The 21831-nt window shown below is 48.7% G+C and overlaps 1 protein-coding gene across 1 annotated transcript; it reads right to left on the reverse strand.

Annotated features, from left to right (window-relative positions):
- Positions 1 to 1721: 1721 nt before the first annotated feature.
- On the reverse strand, positions 1722 to 21784 carry MTFMT (mitochondrial methionyl-tRNA formyltransferase). Its single transcript, XM_060260178.1, has 9 exons — positions 21533 to 21784; positions 18051 to 18263; positions 15736 to 15858; positions 13367 to 13469; positions 12603 to 12678; positions 9740 to 9831; positions 7253 to 7328; positions 3109 to 3191; positions 1722 to 2335 (listed from the first exon to the last, which is right to left on the reverse strand). The coding sequence occupies exons 1-9, from the start codon at positions 21700 to 21702 to the stop codon at positions 2135 to 2137; spliced, it is 1137 nt and encodes a 378-aa protein (XP_060116161.1). The 5' UTR covers positions 21703 to 21784; the 3' UTR covers positions 1722 to 2134.
- Positions 21785 to 21831: the final 47 nt, after the last annotated feature.

Below are 21831 nucleotides of genomic sequence, written 5' to 3' on the forward strand. Positions count from 1 at the left end.
TGATCCAACATGGCTTCTCTTATGTTCTAATGTGACACAGAGTGTTGGACTGGAGGGGCCACTGGCCTGATCCAACAGGGCTTCTCTTATGTTCTAATGTGACACAGAGTGTTGGACTGGAGGGGCCACTGGCCTGATCCAACAGGGCTTCTCTTATGTTCTTATGTGACACAGAGTGTTGGACTGGATGGGCCACTGGCCTGATCCAACAGGGCTTCTCTTATGTTCTTATGTGACACAGAGTGTTGGACTGGATGGGCCACTGGCCTGATCCAACATGGCTTCTCTTATGTTCTTATGTGACACAGTGTTGGACTGAATGGGCCACTGGCCTGATCCAACATGGCTTCTCTTATGTTCTTATGTGACACAGAGTGTTGGACTGAATGGGCCACTGGCCTGATCCAACATGGCTTCTCTTATGTTCTTATGTGACACAGAGTGTTGGACTGGATGGGCCAGTGGCCTGATCCAACATGGCTTCTCTTATGTTCTTCTGTGACACAGAGTGTTGGACTGGATGGGCCATTGGCCTGATCCAACATGGCTTCTCTTATGTTCTTATGTGACACAGAGTGTTGGACTGAATGGGCCACTGGCCTGATCCAACATGGCTTCTCTTATGTTCTTCTGTGACACAGAGTGTTGGACTGGATGGGCCATTGGCCTGATCCAACATGGCTTCTCTTATGTTCTTATGTGACACAGAGTGTTGGACTGGATGGGCCACTGGCCTGATCTAACAAGGCTTCTCTTATGTTCTTATGTGACACAGAGTGTTGGACTGGATGGGCCATTGGCCTGATCCAACATGGCTTCTCTTATGTTCTTCTGTGACACAGAGTGTTGGACTGGATGGGCCATTGGCCTGATCCAACATGGCTTCTCTTATGTTCTTATGTGACACAGTGTTGGACTAGATGGGCATTCGCCTGATCCAACATGGCTTCTCTTATGTTCTTATGAATGGATGCAAAAGGAAAATCCAAAACATACATATAACAGGAACATGGAACATGTAATGTATGAATCCAGGTAACCTTGAAATCGTAACATGAGAAATGGAACATTTAGACATTGCAATTCTGAGAGTGAATGAATTAAAGTGGACTGGATTAGGATATTTTCAGTCAGAAAGTGTAAAGGGAAATGACAAACCCAGAAGAAACAGAGTTGCTCTAATAGTGAGGCAAGATGTAGCACAACAAATCAGGGGCTACAATATGAATTCTGACTGAATAATATCAGTCACGGAAAGCCTATAAATCTAATCATCGTTTACAAGTTTACACCCCAGCTAGAGGTACTGCAGAGGAAGAAATTGAAAGCTTTTATGCAAACAGACAGGAAGAAATTGATTATACACCTAAACAAGATGTGCTGCCCCTTTATGGGGCTGAGGGGTGTCTTTCTGCAATCAGGGAGGGGCAGTGGCTCAGTGGTAGATCATTTGCTTTGCATGCAAGAAGTCCCAAGTTCAAGCCCTGGATTCTCCAGTTAAAAGGACCAGGCAGGAGGCAATGAGAAAGACCTCTGCTTGAGACCCTGGGGGCCACTGCCGGTCTGAGTAGACAATACTGACTTGGGCGGGGGTGGGGGGGTGAAAGAGGCAGAGAGCTGTGTTTCCATACACAGAATTTAGAGGGGACCCAACCCTTCATGGGCCACAAGGAGTCTACGCCTTCCTTTAGGAACCGCAAGAAGAACACTTCAGAGAAAGGTATGTACAAAAATAATTTATTGCTCAGTAATACCGTACGGGTGCAACTGCTGCATTAGTAACTTTGCAGTTCTGCACTTTTAATGCAACAGAACACACAGTTTCTTCAGGATTGGGCTGCTAGAAAACCCACCGTGGGAAGCTGAGAAAACGGTCAATTTCCAAGCACCCCAGAATTCATCCCCCGGGGCTCTCGGCTAGCCTGAACTCCGAAAGCAGACCCAGAGCAATCGTGCACACCTCCGGTGCTTCTTCCACCCTTCCCCTATTATAGTTGTCGAGTGTGTTGGATGGCTATGCAGTGATTCACCAGCACTGTATTTCAGGTGCAGGCCCAACGGGGAAAATCCCAGAGTCCCGTCTTGCCAGACTGAACAATCGTCCGAGTCCTCCAGCCAGGAAGCCTTTGCCCCGTCAGCGGTGCCTGTTGTGCGCGTGGAGCCCTGTGCCTTCGGGACTCTTTTTCGCCGCGGGCGGCTTCAGCGTTTGGAACCTGCACTCCCCCGAAGGCATCTTGGAATCCTGCTGAAACCACGGATGCAGGTAGCCGTTGTAAAAGTCGGCGGCCGTCAGCTTCTTCTTCAGAACGAGGGCTTTGACGCCGACCCAGCCTTCCTGGAAGGGGAAATAGGACAGGGGCACATCCAGCAAAGTTAGCAGCAGAGCTTTTTGGGTAGGAAAATGCCCAGCAGGAACTCATTTGCACGTTAGGCCACACACCTCTGACATCACCATTGTTTTCCACAGGGCTCTTTTGTAGAAAAAGCCCAGCAGGAACTCATTTGCACATTAGGCCACACACCTCTGACATCACCATTGTTTTCCACAGGGCTCTTTTGTAGAAAAAAGCCCAGCAGGAACTCATTTGCATATTAGGCCACACACCCCCTGACACCAAGCCAGCTGCAACTGCGTTCCTGCTCAAAAAAAGCCCTGTTTGAGCATGGTGCACATGCCCCTTTAATTCTGCCTTTAAGCCACAGTTTCCAGCTTGGCTTGCAGAGAGAGACATGCCTGAGAAAATCTCAGAAACCAGGAGGTGGGCAGGGGTGGAATTCTAGCAGGAGCTCCTCTGCATATTACGCCATACCCCCTGATGTAGCCAATCCCCCAAGAGTGTACAAAAAAGTGTCCTGTAAGCTCCTGGAGGATTGGCTACATCAGGGGTGTATGGCCTAATGTGCAAAGGAGCTCCTGCTGGAATTCCACCCCTGGAGGTGGGCATACAGGGATACTAACGCTTGGAGGGAGTGTGCAACAATTTGGCTCTCTTTACAGACAGCAGAACCTGCGCAAATAAACAAGTTCAATCCCGGTCATTTCCTTAAGCGCTCTCAGTAAAAACTGGAACAGTGAAGGCAAAGAGAAAACAGACTCCCCAAACCTACCTTGCAACGGACCATCAGTGTCTGCGACTGCTTATGATAGATCACCGATCCAGGGCTTGATCCAGGTTCAGTCGCTAACCTACCTGAATGCAAAATATAGGTATTCTACACATTGCTTTTCTGTAACAGGCAAAAGTTGTTCCCACCAGCCTCTCATTTAGCCACCCGAAGTCATCCCAGATGAAAAACTGTGGCTAGATTCGAATCCAGTAGAACCTCTAGAGACCAGCAAGATTTTCAGGGGCTCTAAGGCACTAATGTGTACAATTCTGGTTGCCGCACCTCAAAAAGGATATTATAGCTTTGGGAAAAGTCCAGAAAAGGGCAACTAGAATGATTAAAGGGTTGGAACACTTTCCCTAGGAAGAAAGGTTAAATTGCTTGGGGCTCTTTAGCCTAGAGAAATGTCGACTGAGGGATGACATGATAGAGGTTTACAAGATTATGCATGGGATGGAGGAGGGGGAGAAAGAACGAAGCACTGGAGCTACCTGAAGGTTCTTTCTCTTCAGTGGGGGAGAAGTCATCCATGGATTGGTTAGGTCACGCCTCTACTCGCTCGGATAGGGCTATGCAAAATTCTTTATTGTGTGGCTGCTATAGGAGTGGCCTGGGCTGACCCTCTCCAGTAATGCCCAAGCTCTGTCATATATGGTCTTTGCTGTGCACTCTTTACTTTACTATTTTATCTTTGGAGTATTGCCTTTCTTGTTCGCTTCCTTTGATTTGGTGTTGTTTTTTTTTAAAAAATATCCGCTGGTGGAATTGTCCTTTAATTTTAAACTTTTGGAAACTAATTCTACCAACAATGGAACAAATTATAAAACATAAGATCCCGTCCTCTCCTGAATCGGTCTTGCTAAACTTTTGGAAAACTGAAGGAGCGCCAAAACATAAAGCAGAAATTACTTCATTGCTATTATTGGCTGCAAAAATTTTAATAGCCCAACAGTGGAATTCAAATTCTATGCCATCTAAAAGGCAATGGTTTTTAAAAATCTGGCATATTCAGTCAGTCAGTCAGTCACATTTTATTTGTATCCCGCTCTCCCCGACTGAAGCGGCTCAGAGCGGCTAACAACAAAAACTCAATATATACATTGTATAATAAATAACAATTAATTACAGTTAATTAAAATCCTTTAAAATTCTAAAAACATTAATACTTTTTGTGCTATAATCGCTGGCGAGTTTACTGGTAGTTTACTGGTATTATGAGCTTGGACAAAATTGCAAGCAATCTGCAACAATCAGAAGACAAAGAAATGGGGAACAAAAATAATTTTATTGAAAAATGGTTCCCTTTCTTCGAATTTATTCAAAATCACCAAAGTGCTTTATGTAAGTTACCAGAGAAAGATGTAAATTTTGTATATTATTAAGATTCTTATTAATATGCTGTAAACATGGCAGAATGGCAAAAGTTGTAATTATCGTTATGGTTTGATGTTTAGGTTGTTTGCTTGTATTGTATTATATCTATTTAATAATAAAATTGATTTAAAATTAAAAAAAAAATATCCACCCCTTGTTTTTGTTTTCTTGTCAATCAGTTATTCTCTTTCTCTTGTCCCATTGGTAGCCTTCAAGGTTTGTTTGCGTTGGGTGGGATGTGGATGACTTCTCCCCCACTGAAGAGAAAGAACCTTCAGGCAGGTCCAATGCTTTGTTCTCCTTCAGTGTGTGTGGGGGGGGGAAGTCATCCATGGATTGGTTAGCTGTACCCAAGCTTCTTCCTCAGGGTGGGTTATCTTCCTCTTAAGCCTCAAGCACCTGTTGCAGTACTTTTCTGCCAAAGGCTGCCGCTGCTGATGTAGCTTGGTCCATTCCGTAGTGCCTGACGAAGGTGGAGAATGAAGCCCATGTAGCTGCTCTGCATATTTCCTTTACTGTGGCTCGTGTGGAGAAGGTTGCTGATGCTGATCTCATTGAGTGTGCAGTGATGCAGCCTGGTGCCAGCAGTCCTTGTACTTCATAGGCCTTGGTGATGCACTGTTTTACCCAGCAAGCCACAGTGGCTTTTGATGCCTTCTTGCCCAGATTTGGGGCGCAGTGGGAGACAAATAAGGCACCTGTCTGTCTGAATGGAGCCGTCCGTCTCCGTCAGCTTGAAGACCTCTCTGTTCAGGGCCCATTTCCCTGGGTCCAGGTCCTCTCTGCCAAGCCTGATTGTCGGAGAGTCCTTTGAGATGTTCCGCCTTTAGGCTCGTCACATTTTTCTCTGCCTAGGATAGCAACATTGGAGCCTCCCGGAACAGTGCCATCGATCTGGTGCCCCCTTGTCGATCCATGTGCGCCTTGGTTGTCATGCTGTCGGTGCGCACTAGGACATGTTGACTGCGCAACCTCTGTCTGAAGGCCACCAGAGCTAGTCTGACTGCTCTCAGCTCCAGCCGGTTGATACTGTGCATTGACTCCTTTGGGGACCACCTGGCTTGAGCTACCCGGTGATCGCAGTGGGCCCCCCATCCTCTCTTGCTGGCATCCGTTGTAACAACTATCTGCAGAGGTTGTAGGAAGCAAATCCCTTTGCTTGAGTTCTCTCAACGCATCTACCAGGCCAGGTCCCTTTTGGTTGTATCTGCAAGAGTTCTCAGCTTGTGCCTTCGCTCTGCGTGTCGCGCATGGCTGCCTCGGGGCTCTCTGCCCATAGCAGGCCGTCGTCTAAATACGGATACATGTGCATCCCCCTCCTGATGCAGGGCTGCGACCAGGGTCACCATCACCAGGGTCACCATCACCATTACCAAATGGTAAGGCCTTGAACTGAAAGTGGTGCCCTTGGAAATAGAAACGCATCAAAAGCCACTGTGGCATACTGGGTAAAACAGGGCATCACCAAGGCCTATGCAGCAGCTGCAAGTGGAGGAGGGGGGAATCACACCTGGTTCTCCCAGATAAAAGAGCTCTGGCTGACCCAAGGCCATTCCAGCAGCTGCAAGTGGAGGAGTGGGGAATCAAACCCAGTTCTCCCAGACAAGAGAGCTCTGGCTGACCCAAGGCCATTCCAGCAGCTGCAAGTGGAGGAGGGGGGAATCAAACAAGGTTCTCCAAGATAAGAGAGCTCTGGCTGACCCAAGGCCATTCCAGCAGGTGCAAGCGGAGGAGTGGGGAATCAAACCCGGTTCTCCCAGATAAGAGAGCTCTGGCTGACCCAAGGCCATTCCAGCAGCTGCAAGTGGAGGAGGGGGGAATCAAACCCAGTTCTCCCAGATAAGAGACCTCTGGCTGACCCAAGGCCATTCCAGCAGCTGCAAGTGGAGGAGGGGGGAATCAAACCCGGTTCTCCCAGATAAGAGAGCTCTGGCTGACCCAAGGCCATTCCAGCAGCTGCAAGTGGAGGAGGGGGGAATCAAACCCGGTTCTCCCAGATAAGAGAGCTCTGGCTGACCCAAGGCCATTCCAGCAGCTGCAAGTGGAGGAGTGGGGAATCAAACCCGGTTCTCCCAGATAACAGAGCTCTGGCTAACTCAAGGCCATTCCAGCAGCTGCAAGTGGAGGAGTGGGGAATCAAACCCGGTTCTCCTAGATAAGAGAGCTCTGGCTGACCCAAGCCCATTCCAGCAGCTGCAAGTGGAGAAGTGGGGAATCAAACCCTGTTCTCCCAGATAAGAGAGCTATGGCTGACCCAAGGCCATTCCAGCAGCTGCAAGTGGAGGAGTGGGGAATCCAACCCGGTTCTCCCAGATAAGAGAGCTATGGCTGACCCAAGGCCATTCCAGCAGCTGCAAGTGGAGGAGTGAGGAATCAAACCTGGTTCTCCCAGATAAGAGTCTGTGCATTTATCCACTACACCAAATTGGCTCTCGCCAATGTTTAAATTTTTATATTCTGTTTATTTTTATTTGCAATTGTTATGCCATTCAAGGTTTGGTATGACTGAGTAACGCCAACTATCAGAAACTGTTCACATCGTAAGGACCGCCGACGAATGCAGCTATAAATTTTAAAGAACTAATGTGAACTTGAATTGCCTGCTGAAGAATGTTTTGAACCCGCCTGTTTTTATCCTTGAATGTTTGTATTTTAATAATTTTAGTGATTTTAGTATCGTAACGTTTTTGATGTTGATTGTTAGCTGCCCTGAGTTTGCTTGTGGAAAAGGGCGAGATATAAATCCAAGGCAAATAAATAAATAAAATACCGAGAAGGCCAGCGTCCACTTCCACCAAATCCAGCAACTTGATAACGGTGTCCATCCAGAGGGTCTGCAGGGGCATCTGAAAACGAGAACATGGAAGATGATGATATTGGATTTATATCCCACCCTATACTCTGAATCTCAGAGCAGTCACAATCTTCTTTACCTTCTTCCCCGCCCCCACCCCCGCATCAGACACCCTGTGAGATAGGTGGGGCTGAGAGAGCTCTCACACATGCCCTTTCAAGGACAACTCCTGCGAGAGCTATGGCTGACCCAAGGCCATTCCAGCAGGTGCAAGTGGAGGAGTGGGGGAATCAACCCCAGTTCTCCCAGGTAAGAATCTACACACTTAACCACTACACCAAACTGGCTCTCAGTGGCATGTGTGTGCATCATGCATAGTCCCAAAGGAGGAGGAAGAGGAGGGAGGAAGAGGAGGAGATGATGATTATTACATTGGATCTATATCCCACCCTCCACTCCGAATCTCAGAGCGGCTCACAATCTCCTTTATCCTCCTTCCCCACAATAGACACCCTGTGAGATAGGTGGGGCTGAGAGGGCTCTCACAGCAGCTGCCCTTTCAAGGACAACTCAAATCATACCTGGTTCTCCCAGATAAGAGAGCTCTGGCTGACCCAAGGCCATTCCAGCAGCTGCAAGTGGGGGAGTGGGGGATCAAACCCGGTTCTCCCAGATAAGAGAGCTATGGCTGACCCAAGGCCATTCCAGCAGCTGCAAGTGGGGGAGTGGGGAATCAAACTTGGTTCTCCCAGATAAGAGTCCGCACGCTTCACCACTACACCAAACTGGCTCTACACATGAAGCTGCCTGACTCTCTCAGTCAGACCATCCATCTGTCAAAGTTGATGCTGCCTACCTTGATTGGCAGCGATTCTCCAGGGTCTGAACCGGAGACGTTCTGCATGCCGAGCAGATGCTATACCGCTGAGCCATGGCCCCTCCCCCACAACACAGCGAGGGATAAATTATCGAGGGAACTGAAGTTCAGTCTCGTATCTGCTAAACTAATCCAGATTTTGCAACTATTCCCCGAGTCCATGCTCAAATGACCATGCTTAGCATTCAAGCTCTCATGAGATCAGGTTAGCCTAAGCCAGGAATGGCCAAACAGTGGTTGGGGAGCCACACGTGGCTCCTTCACACACATTGTGTGGCTCCTCTTCCTCCCTCCCCCATCTATTTGCTTTCCTTCCTCCTTCCCTTCCTCCAGAGCCAGTTTGGTGTAGTGGTTAAGTGTGCGGGCTCTTATCTGGGAGAACCGGGTTTGATTCCCCACTCCTCCACCTGCAGCTGCTGGAACGGGCTTGGGTCAGCCAGAGCTCTCTTATCTGGGAGAACCGGGTTGGAATCCCCCCTCCTCCACTTGCAGCTGCTGGAATGGCCTTGGGTCAGCCAGAGCTCTCTTATCTGGGAGAACCGGGTTTGATTCCCCACTCCTCCACTTGCAGCTACTGGAATGGCCTTGGGTCAGCCAGAGCTCTCTTATCTGGGAGAACTGGGTTTGATTCCCCACTCCTCCACCTGCAGCTGCTGGAACGGGCTTGGGTCAGCCAGAGCTCTTTTATCTGGGAGAACTGGGTTTGAGTCCCCACTCCTCCACTTGTAGCTGCTGGAATGGCCTTGGGTAAGCCAGAGCTCTCTTATCTGGGAGAACCGGGTTTGAGTCCCCACTCCTCCACTTGCAGCTGCTGAAATGGCCTTGGGTCAGCCAGAGCTCTCTTATCTGGGAGAACTGGGTTTGATTCCCCACTCCTCCACCTGCAGCTGCTGGAATGGCCTTGGGTCAGCCAGAGCTCTCTTATCTGGGAGAACTGGGTTTGATTCCCCACTCCTCCACCTGCAGCTGCTGGAACGGGCTTGGGTCAGCCAGAGCTCTTTTATCTGGGAGAACTGGGTTTGAGTCCCCACTCCTCCACTTGTAGCTGCTGGAATGGCCTTGGGTAAGCCAGAGCTCTCTTATCTGGGAGAACCGGGTTTGAGTCCCCACTCCTCCACTTGCAGCTGCTGAAATGGCCTTGGGTCAGCCAGAGCTCTCTTATTTGGGAGAACTGGGTTGGATTCCCCACTCCTCCACTTGCACCTGCTGGCATGGCCTTGGGTCAGCCATAGCTGTGGCAGAGGTTGTCCTTGAATGGGCAGCTGCTGTGAGAGGCCTCTCCAGCCCCACCCACCTCACAGGGTGTCTGTTGTGGGGGAGGAAGGTAAAGGCGATCGTGAGCCGCTCTGAGACTCTTTGGAGTGGAGGGCGGGATATAAATCCAATATCTTCTTCTTCTCCCTTCCTGTCTTGCAGGTTTCAAACATCTGATGTTTCTTCTGTGTGGCTCTTATGTTTAGCAAGTTTGGCCACCCCGGCCTAGGCTATTGGGTTCCTATATAAGCATAAATCTAGTTCATTTTTTGAATGGATTTTTTTAACAAGCTCTTAATAACTCCTGCACATCTTTGCCAGGCTGGCCTCACCATGGCTCCCAGGGCACGATGCATCCGTAGGACTTGCTCCGAGGTTTGTTCTTCCCACTGGACGTAGCTCATCGAGACAGTGACTTTCGGAGCTTTCAAAATAAAAGTCAAAGGACATCAGCCCATCGCAGCTTGGAGCCTGCATCTTTAGCATTACCTGCTAGCTCTGATTTAAACTGAGCCTATCGCTCAAAACAATCATGTCACAGTATTCGTTCACTAAAATGCATCGCAGGGAAAAGACGTTACAGAATCAAGGGATTCTCTCAATGCCTTCCTCCCCCGCCCACCACAACCCCTAAGGTGATCAGGGAGGGGTCATGGCTCAGTGATAGAGCATCTGTTTTGGTGTGCGGAAGGTCCCAGGCTGAATCCCTGGCATCTGTGCTGGTTATTACCTTTAAAGCCCTATATGGCCTAGGACCTGCCTACCTTAGGGACCGTCTCTCCCCCCATGTTCCCCAGAGAGTGCTGAGATGAGAGTTCTCAAAACCTGCTTGAAATCCCTGGGCCAAAGGAGGCCCGACTTATGTCGACCAGAGACAGGGCCTTTTCAATCACAGCCCCTTGCTGGTGGAACCAGCTACCGGAAGAGGCGAGCGCCCTGCGGGACCTTGGGCAGTTCCGCAGGCCCTGTAAGACAGTCCTCTTCCGGTTGGCATACAACTGATCGGTACTTGAAAATTTCAAATAGAAGGGCTGTAGTATGGTATCTTGGTAAATGGCTTTGTTTTACTGTTTCTACTGGTTTATTGTTTAAATGTTATAAACTTATGTATTTTAAAACTTAATCCTATGTTAGAACTTTTGTGCTGTGAGGGACAGCCCTGCGCCTCTTTGGTGGGAAGGGCGGGATATGAACTAAATAAAATGAAATGGAATGAAAAATGAAATCTCCAGTTAAGAAAGGATCAGGTAGCAGGAGATGTGGAAGACCTCCATCTGAGACCCTAGAGCAGAGGTGTTGGTTATGAGGGCTGGACCTGACATAACTGAGACCTTGTTGGGCCAGGCCGTGTGCGTCATAAAATGTAGTGCCAAGAAGCAGAGATACAAACTTTATAAAGGACACACACAAAGAATTAAAGGTTTAAAACTGAAAATAAAAGATGCTTAAAAGGTTAGCAGTCCTGCAACATTGTGTTTATTTAACAGTCTCTGATAACTGGTATCTCTTGCTCTGAATTACTGCATTAAAATCTGGAGACGATGTCTGTGCGGTAGCAATCCTGAGGATGCTGTTCAGGTGTTGTTCAGGTGTGTGTCTGTAAGCTGCAAACCTACTTTTGATTTATTGACATTAATTGCAGAAATCTCACGGTCAACGCTTTGAGCCTAAGACCCAGGGGAAAACATGAAGTGGCTGGGCATTGTGAGCTTTTGTACATAAGTTGCTTCATGTGCTAGTCAGCCAATGGAGAAAACAGAAGCTTTGCTCTGCAGCTCCTGTGCGATTGAGCAAGCCTGGCAAAGCAAGCTGGGACACAGAAGGAAGCAAGAGAGAAAGAAGAAGCAGATGACAGTGAGTTGTTCACAGGCCTGATAGGAGTCCTCTGGGAGCCTGATCCGGCCCTCGGGCCGCATGTCTGAGACCCTTTTCCTAGAGAACTGCTGCCAGTTTGAGTAGACAGGAAAGGAAAGGTCCCCTGTGCAAGCACCAGTTGTTTCTGACTCTAGGGTGATGCTGCTTTTACAACGTTTTCACGGCAGACTTTTTATGGGGGGTTTGCCATTGCCTTCCCCAGCCATCTACATTTCCCCCCCCCAGCAAGCTGGGTGCTCATTTAACCGACCTCGGAAGGATGGAAAGCTGAGTCAACCTTGAGCCGGCTACCTGAAAACCCAGCTTCCACCGGGGATCAAACTCAGGTCGTGAGCAGAGCTTAGGACTGCAGTACTGTAGCTTTAACACTCTACGCTACGGGGCTCTTACACCGTCCTGAGTATTGTCTTGAGTAGACAATACTGACATAAATGGACTGGCAGTCTGATTGAGCAGAAATTAGATTTGTGTGTGTTCGTGTGGGATTCATTAGTATAATCAGCGGCTGAACTTCCAGAGCATGGGGAGAGGAAGTGGTCACAGATGGAAAATGGCAGACTTGATTCTGGAGAAATTAACCATTGAAATAATATGAAAGCATATAAGAATTAACCAGTGAAACTGTATAAAACCATAAATCAACGAAGATGGGCAGCCCCGTGTTAGTCTGTCCGCAGCAGCAGAAAAGAGCCAGAGTCCAATAGCACCTCAAAGCAGGGGTGTCAAACTCATTTCTTATGAGGGCCAAGCCAAGTTTGTCATAAAATGTAATGCCTGGTAGGGGAGATATAAACTTTATATAGGACACAAACACTCAGCCAAATCCACCTCCCTGGCTTGCTGAGCCTCAGCCAACAGAAGGCAGGGAGGCTTGGCTCAGTAGCTCTGCTGTGTGATTGAGAGAGCCTGGCAAAGCTAGCTCTCCTTCCCCCACTTCCTCCCCAAAGTAGGGGCTTTGTTCTGTAGCTTCTGTGTTATTGAGCATGCCTGGCAAAGGGAGCTGTGATGCAGAAGGAAGCGAGAGGGAGAAGGAAGCAGACAACAGTGAGTTGCTCATGGGCCTGATAGGAGCCCTCTGAGGGCCTGATTTGGCCCCTGGCCCGCATGTTTGACACCCCTGCCTTAATGACTGAAAAAAATTGTGGCAGGGGAGGAGCTTCCGTGAAAAGACTGCTGAAGAAGTGAGCAGTGACTCGCAAAAGCTCCTCTCCACTACATTTTTTTCCCAGTCTTTAAGGTGCTACTGGACTCTTGCTGCTTTCTTCTGCTACGAATCAACCAATTTTACCAAACATTAAACATGGGACAATCAGTACATACCCAGCGTCACTCCTTCCTTTGGTTGTTCTTTCTTATTCTGTAAGCATTCGGGTAAATCCTGAAGGACTGCAATGAGCTGTGAGAAGATAAATAAGGAAGTCTAAGATTCAGCAATAACGCCCCCCTCCCCCCGCATTTATGTATTTTGATCATAGAATCATAAAGTTGGAAGGGATTTCCAGAGTCATCTAGCCCAACCCCCTGCACAATGCAGGAAACTCACAAATACCTCCCCTTAAATTCACAGGATCCTCATTGCTGTCACATGGCCATCTAGCCTCTGTTTAAAAAACCTCCAAGGAAGGGAAGTCCACCACCTCCCAAGGTAGCCTGTTCCACTGAGGAATCGCTCTAACGGTCAGGAAGTTCTTCCAAACATTGAACTGGAAATTCTTTTGATTTAATTTCAACCCATTGGTTCTGCTCCTACCATCTGGGGCCACAGAAAACAATTCCACGTCCTCCTCTATATGACAGCCCTTCAAGTACTTGAAGATGGTGATCATATCACATCTTAGCTGCCTCCTCTCCAGGCTAAACATCCCCAGCTCCCTCAACCTTTCCTCATAGGACTTGGTCTCCAGACCCCTCACCATCTTCATCGTCTTCCTCTGGACCCATTCCAGCTTGAACAGCCAGCAACTACGCATGTGGGGGCTTCTGGCTCTCAGCTCACAGACATGTAAGTACCCTGGGATGGTCCTCCCAGCAAATAAAATTCTGGAATCACCGAGGAAAAAAAAGGGGGGGGGGGAACAACTCACCATTTTTGCACCCAGTTTAGACAACAGCGACTCCAGTTCTTTCGCTGAGCAGCAGGCCGGTACGGCAAAGCGTTCCTGTTTGATAATGGGACCTACATCGAACCTCGAAACAAAACACAAGAGAATTAAACTCTTTTGTTTGTTCAGGATCCAGATACAGCGTGACAAGAGATTCTCAAAACTGAAACAAAACAAGCAAGCTGGTGGACGTCGTAGGGAGTGTGGATTTTATTGGATAAACATATGGAGCAGACGTCCATCAGTGGCTATTAGCCACAAGGTATTATTGGAACTCCCTGTCTGGGGCAAGTGATGCTCTGTATTCTTGGTGCCTGGGGGGGGGGCACAGTGGGAGGGCTTCTAGTGTCCTGACCCCACTGGTGGACCTCTTGATGGCACCTGTTTTTTTGGCCACTGTGTGACAGGAAGTGTTGGACTGGATGGGCCATTGGCCTGATTCAACATGGCTTCTCTTATGTTCTTCTGTGACACAGAATGTTGGACTGGATGGGCCACTGGCCTGATCCAACATGGCTTCTTTTATGTTCTTCTGTGACACAGAATGTTGGACTGGATGGGACATTGGCCTGATCCAACAGAGCTTCTCTTATGTTCTTCTGTGACACAGAATGTTGGACTGGATGGGCCATTGGCCTGATCCAACATGGCTTCTCTTATGTTCTTCTATGACACAGAATGTTGGACTGGATGGGCCACTGACCTGATCCAACATGGCTTCTCTTATGTTCTTATGTGACACAGAGTGTTGGACTGGAGGGGCCACTGGCCTGATCCAACATGGCTTCTCTTCTGTTCTTATGTGACACAGAGGGTTGGACTGGAGGGGCCACTGGCCTGATCCAACATGGCTTCTCTTCTGTTCTTATGTGACACAGAGGGTTGGACTGGATGGGCCATTGGCCTGATCCAACATGGCTTCTCTTATGTTCTTATGTGACACAGAGTGTTGGACTGGAGGGGCCACTGGCCTGATCCAACATGGCTTCTCTTCTGTTCTTATGTGACACAGAGGGTTGGACTGGAGGGGCCACTGGCCTGATCCAACATGGCTTCTCTTCTGTTCTTATGTGACACAGAGGGTTGGACTGGATGGGCCATTGGCCTGATCCAACATGGCTTCTCTTATGTTCTTATGTGACACAGAGTGTTGGACTGGAGGGGCCACTGGCCTGATCCAACATGGCTTCTCTTATGTTCTTATGTGACACAGAGGGTTGGACTGGAGGGGCCACTAGCCTGATCCAACATGGCTTCTCTTATGTTCTTATGTGACACAGAGTGTTGGACTGGATGGGCCATTGGCCTGATCCAACATGGCTTTTCTTCTGTTCTTATGTGACACAGAGGGTTGGACTGGATGGGCCCCCCAAGCACCAAGAATACAGAGCATCACTGTCCCAAACATAAGAGAAGCCCTGTTGGATCAGGCCAGTGGCCCATCCAGTCCAACATTCTGTGTCACAGAAGAACATAAGAGAAGCCATGTTGGATCAGGCCAATGGCCCATCCAGTCCACCCTGCGATTCAGAGTGAAGGGTGGGATATCAATCCAATATCATCATCTTCTTCATTCAAACCCAAATTTACCTCAATGGGCTCACCCTCCACTACTTTCTTGGGCCTGCACCCCACCAAGGAGAAATTCATGACCCGCTTTTGTGTCCCTGACCCGCACTCCTGGCAGTTGTTAAAGGGCAGAACTGTCTTGCGATCGCTCACGGCTCCTTAGGATGTCATTTCTAAAAGACAGCTGCGGCTTTCTAAAAATGCAGGCACACCTCTGGACGCACGCCAAGCTTTAACAAAGCTTAACGCAACCAACAAAGCACAATGCGATTTGAAGCACTAGGGAGAACAGACTAACGATGATAAGAGGTTCTGTCTCTCTCTCTCTCTCTCGGCTTGGCTTCGCGAACGAAGATTTAAGAAGGGTGCAGTAGTCCACGTCTGCTGCAGGCTCGCTGGTGGCTGACAAGACCAATGCGGGACAGGCAGGTCCGGCCACAGCGGCTGCAGGGAAAAGTCTGATTTGGGGTTGGTGCTGTAGCAGTACGATTCTTCCTCAATCTCCTTTTGTCCTCAAGACCAGCTATGCGTGCGTTCTCAAAGGAAGAGACAGCCTGGTGGATGGTGTGCCTCCATGCTTTGCGATCTGAGGCTAGGTCAGACCACCGGTGATGGTTAATGCAACAGGTACCAAGGGATTTCTTCAAGGAGTCCTTGTACCTCTTCTTTGGTGCCCCTCTATTTCGATGGCCGGTGGAAAGTTCGCTATACAGGGCAATCTTGGGAAGGCGGTGGTTTTCCATCCTGGAGATATGCCCTGCCCAGCGCATGCAGAAACATACCTTTTAGGCCTAATCTGCATAATTGTCACCCCGGTAACGGTATCGCCGTGAAGCACTGTGTGGATTATTGGTGCAGGGCCACGCCACCGCGGAAGGCAGCTGGGATGGACGTTCAGCACACCACTAAATCAGAACATTTTGGAAATTAGAATGGGACCAGTATTTCTGTAACATACACAAATGGGTATTAACCATTTGAGAATTACCAAAAAAAACCCCAAAAACCCAAAACACCACCTTAACATTCTGTATAAATGCCAAAACAAAAGGTTTAAGAAATAAATATTAGAGTATTAATTCCACCACTAACACCCCCCCCCCCGCAAAAGTGGGAAGTGAAGAAACAAAAGAACTGAAGAGAATAGAGGAAGAATGCAGAAGCAGGAAATGAGATGTTTTTAAGTGACTTTAGAACATCACCATTTGGAACAAGTGATTTAGGGTCCATGTGCTTTTAAAACAACTGCTAAAGCACTCAATTGTCTCCATTTTGTTCAATTAATTTTATATATATATATCTTCAATGCTATAACTACATATAATCTACATTTCACAATACAATCAAATCCTCAGAATATTATATACCCATCAATGGTTTTTTAAGATAACACCTTATGGGACACAAGTCTATTTCCCAATTTCTAATTTCCTTGGAGTTCTGAAATACAGTAAACTTTACCATCCTAATTGTTTCTTGCACTTTCATCCCCTAATCCCTTTTTAAGCAACCAAAGATTTCCAGAAGCATGCAGAAACATTCCTTCAGTCAAAAAACTTAACGTTATTTATTTAACTCAAGACTTGCTGTTTCCTACATATGTGTCTGGCTCCATCACCTTACACTTAGCAGCACAGGCACAGGTTTCCTGACCAGGGTGGGCGTGGCAACAGCTGCCGGACCTCCAAGAGGGCTGACTCCTGAACGCCAGACCAAAAAGCTCCAGCACAGCTTTGCCATCTCTCTTGTGAAAACCCCTCTATTCCAGGGGTGGCTAAACTTGCTTAACGTAAGAGCCACACAGAATAAATGTCAGATGTTTGAGCCACAAGACCTGAACGTCAGAGGAAGGAAGGAAAATAGATGGGGAGAGGAGGAAAGAAAGCAACTTTAAATGCATTCCCCAAGTTTGCCAGCTGCTTGGCAAAGTGATATAAAGAGACAACTGCCTTCTCCAAACTGGCCGATGGGGCGGTGGGGGCTTTGCGTGCCACACAATATGCATGAAAGAGCCACGTGTGGCTCCCGAACCTCAGTTTGGCCATCCCTGCTCTATCCTTTGCCTTGGAAGTCAGAGCAGAAAACCAGCTGAATTTTAGATCTGAAGTGACAACAACATAAGAATATAAGAGAAGCCATGTTGGATCAGGCCAATGGCCCACCCAGTCCAACACTCTGTGTCACAGTGGCCAAAAAAAAAACCCAAGTGCCATCAGGAGGCTCACAAGTGGGGCTAGAAGCCCTTCCACTTTACCACCCCGTACAAGCACCAAGAATACAGAGCATTACTGCCCCAGACAGTTCTAATAATATGCTGTGGCTAATAGCCACGGATGGAACTCTGCTCCATATTTTTATCCAATCCCCTCTTGAAGCTGTCTATGCTCGTAGCCACCACCACCTCCTGTGGCAGCGAATTCCACTCTTTGGGTGAAGAAGTACTTCCTTTTCTCCGTTCTAACCCGACTGCTCAGCAATTTCATTGAATGCCCATAAGTTCTTCTATTGTGAGAAAGGGAGAAAAGGACTTCTTTCTCTACTTTCTCCATCCCATGCATTATCTTGTAAACCTGAAGCTGGCTATGCTTGTAGCCGCCGCCACATCCTGTGGCAGTGAATTCCACATGTTAATCACCCTTTGGGTGAAGAAGTACTTCCTTTTATCCGTTCTAACTCGACTGCTCAGCAATTTCATTGAATGCCCACGAGTTCTTGTATTGTGAGAAAGGGAGAAAAGTGCTTCTTTCTCTACTTTCCCCATCCCATGCATTATCTTGTAAACCTCTAACAGGTCACCCCGCAGTCGACGTTTCTCCAAGCTAAAGAGCCCCAAGTGTTGTGCACTGGGATTGTATATCCTCAGCCAATGCTTCATAGTGATTCTGGGCTATCGTGTATAAACTTGCCAGTCTGACAAAACTCTGCTTCAGGTACCCAAGCCTTGCCTACCTTTACTGATGGGATTAGGCTTGATTAGACATCACCTTTCTCATCATCTCCCCAACGGCTTCAGGGGTACACAATGTTGTCTTATTTCCTCCCCATCGGTATAATAAGCTAGTATAGAGATTAGCGTTTGTCAGAGTCCCAGCCTTACTAGGGGAATTTCAGGATGAGGTCCTCGCTCAGCAGTCGCCCAAACGATGCCACCACGCCCACGTCAAAGTGCTCGCAATGCCCGATATCTGGCCAGAGGTGGACGGGGAGCTGAAACTGCTCCGCGTAGTTCTTGACAGAATGGCCCTTCGGCAGCTGAGACGGTAAGGTCACCACCTCCAGGCGATCGACAAGCGGATCCAGTCCTGGCTCTCTGCAACAGGAAAAGATAAAATGGATTCCTGAGGAAGGGCCTGACGACCCTCCCTAGCTGCCATCACTCCAATACCCTCACCACTGCCTGGGCCTCTCCAATTCCTCTGCTGCATATACTACAATGGTCTCTCTCTTCCAGCACTTATCTGTCCCTCTGCTACTACTGGAGGAGCAGGAGATTGGATTCATACCCCGCCCTTCACACGGAGTCTCAGAGCATCTTACAGTCTCCTTCCCTTCCTCTCCCTACAACAGACACCCAGGTGGGTTGAGAGAGCTCCGAAACAACTGCGACTGACCCTAGGTCAGGCTGGCTGCATGTGTAGGAGGGGAGAATGACATGGTGAAAAGTCATGTTCTTGCTTTTAAGATGCTCTGGGTTCCACTGGGAGGAAGTACAGCGTATATATATCAAAATAAATACAGTTCACGCGATTCTGTCACATACAATAGATTAAGAACGTAAGAATATAAGAGAAGCCATGTTGCATCAGGCCAGTGGCCCATCCAGTCCAACACTCTGTGTCACAGTGGCCAAAAAACCAGCTGCCATCAGGAGGTCCATCAGTGGGGCCAGGACACTAGAAGCCCTCCCATTGTTGCCCCCCAGGCACCAAGAATGCAGAGCATCACTGCCCCAGACATAAGAGAAGCCATGTTGGATCAGGCCAATGGCCCATCCAGTCCAACACTCTGTGTCACAGTGGCCAAAAAACCAGCTGCCATCAGGAGGTCCATCAGTGGGGCCAGGACACTAGAAGCCCTCCCATTGTTGCCCCCCCCAGGCACCAAGAATACAGAGCATCACTGCCCCAGACATAAGAACATAAGAGAAGCCATGTTGGATCAGGCCAATGGCCCATCCAATCTAACACTCTGTGTCACACAGGGGCCAAAAAAACCACGTGCCATCAGGAGGTCCGTCAGTGGGGCCAGGACACTAGAAGCCCTCCCACTGTGCCCCCCCCCCCAAGCACCCAGAATACAGAGCATCACTGCCCCAGACCACGTTACATGGCCATTTAAAGAATAGATTACATAGTCATTTAAAGAATTCCCCCAATGGCTGCATAATGCATTTTTATAAGGGTCAACCTAAATCAGAAAAGCAGGAAGGAAGCTTTTAAGTTCCCCCCAAACTGTTCAGAAACAAGAACAAAGGAAGCACTGCATAGTGTATAAGCAAGAAAGATATTTCAGGGCACAGTAGAAAAGCCACTTTGTAGCTTTCAAATGGTACGAAGGATGGGAAAGCTACATTCAGCCTACCGAGGTCAGAGAGACATCCCCTTTCGTTTGCAAGTCAGGAATTGGGATCCTGATCACAGGTTCACACAACGGAGATGAGCATGTTCGAAACAATATTTATTTATTAGCAAGGAGATGTAGGGATAGGAGCAAGTGGTTTCAGGAAAAGGGAGTTCATGAAGCCAACAAACTCTTAACAGAAGCCAGCAGGGGTTCCACTGCATGAGACTCAACACAAGTAAATATCAGAGAGAAGAAAAAGACTGTCCCTTTGTATTGTATACTACAAACACTCCACAGCCAGCCTTGTTCAGGGATTTTTTTTTGTAGCAGGAACTCCTTTGCATATTAGGCCACACCCTCTGATGTAGCCAATCCTCCTGGAGCTTATAGGGCTCTTCTTACAGGGCCTACTGTAAGCTCTTGGAGGATTTGCTACATTAGGGGGTGTGGCCTAATATGCAAAAGGATTCCTGGCTTTGTCTCTTTGGAAGTGACTCTCCAGATGCCTTCAATACCATTATCTATCTCATTTTTAAAAAACTGGGCCTTCCAGACACTGAACTTGGGACCCTCAGTATACAAGGCAGATGCTCAACCACTGAGATACAGCCCTTTGACTCCTAAAACACTCCAGTGGTGCAAAAGAGATCACAGGGGCACCTCTCAGGCATACAAGCCGCATGAAGCATTTGCATGCATTTATCTACTTATATCCCACTTTCTTCCTCAGTTTAAAACATCATTCTGCTCTCCTCTGTTCCATTCTCACAACAGCCCTGTGAGGTAGGCCAAGCTGACAGTGCATAGCTGCTCCAACGTCGCTTAGCAAAATCTGAAGCTGGTTCTCGCAGAATCCTAGACAGACTCTGTTCACTGGTGCTTGAGGACCACTTAGAATTATAGAGTTGGAAGGGATCTCTAGGGTCATCTAGTCCAACCCCGTGTACAATGCAGGAAGCTCACAAATGCTTCTCCCTAAATTCACAGGATCTTCTTTGCTGTCAGATGGCCATCTAGCCTCTGTTTAAAAACCTCCAAGGAAGGAGAGCCCACCACCTCCTGAGGAAGCCTGTTCCACTGAGGAATCGCTCTAACGGTCAGGAAGTTCTTCCTAATGTTGAGCCGGAAACTCTTTTGATTTAATTTCAACCCATTGGTTCTGGTCCTACCTTCCGGAGTCATAGAAAATAATTCCACACCATCCCCTATATGACAGCCCTTCAAGTACTTGAAGATGGTGATCTTATCACCTCTCAGTTGCCTCCTCTCCAGGCTAAACATCCCCAGCTCCTTCACCCTTTCCTCATAAGACTTGATTTCCAGACCCCTTTATCTCCCTCCTCTGGACCCGTTCCAGCTTGTCTAGATCCTCCTTAAAATGTGGTGCCCCCAGACGCTGAGCCCCCAGAGGCAAAAACACAAACAGCCAGACTAATTTGGCTCCCTTGTCACCCTTTATCTCCCCCTCCCCATTTGCACCCACCTCTCCAAACCCAGCCCAGTTTCACGTTGACCTCTGACCCCGGGGGTCCCAATTCCACCCCAGTCTCCTCTCCCACTGAGTGATAGAGTTGACAAGTCCAATTCAAGAAATATCTGGGGCAGAGCCAGAAGCAAGGTTACGACAAGCATAACTGAACTCCAAGGACAGTTCTGGGCATCCCATTTAAAAGAACTGCCCATCTTTTAAATGCCTTCCCTCCATTGGAAATAATGAAGGATAGGAGCACCTTCTTTGGGGGCTCATAGCAGCGGACCCCCTGGTGCAATCTTTTTGAAAGGGAGGGTGCTTTGAGGAGAGGCATGGGATGCTGCACTGAAAATTTGGCGCCTCTACCTCAAAAAACAGCCACCCCCAGATCAATTCTCCATTATACCCTATGGGAATCGGGTCTCCATAGGGAATAACGGAGTGCCCAGCAGACATTCCCCTCCCGCTTTCTGATGACCCTGGAGAAGGAGAAGGGCCTCCAAACCGGGAGATCCCCTGCCCCCGCCTGGGGATTGGCAACCCACCGGGCAGCCCGGAGCGCTCGGAGGGTCTCGGCCGCGAAGCTGTCGGTGCCGAAGAAGAGGACCCTCCAGGGGGGCTTCTCCCGCCTCTGGGCCTCGCCGGCGGCCACCGTCGCCCGGCCCCGCCCGCGGTTCCACCCGCCCCGCCAGGCCCGCAAGAGGCGGCCCCTCATCGGCCCCACCGACGGCCTTCGCTCGCCGCTTCCGGGAACCCAGGCCGTCGCCCTCGTGACGCAAACGGCCCGCGACGTCAGAGTCGCCGCGGGGCCTTCTGGGATAGCTGGGAGGCGGTTGCCAAGGGG

The sequence above is a fragment of the Heteronotia binoei genome, chromosome 19 (genome assembly GCF_032191835.1).
Source record: "Heteronotia binoei isolate CCM8104 ecotype False Entrance Well chromosome 19, APGP_CSIRO_Hbin_v1, whole genome shotgun sequence".
Taxonomy (NCBI): domain Eukaryota; kingdom Metazoa; phylum Chordata; class Lepidosauria; order Squamata; family Gekkonidae; genus Heteronotia; species Heteronotia binoei.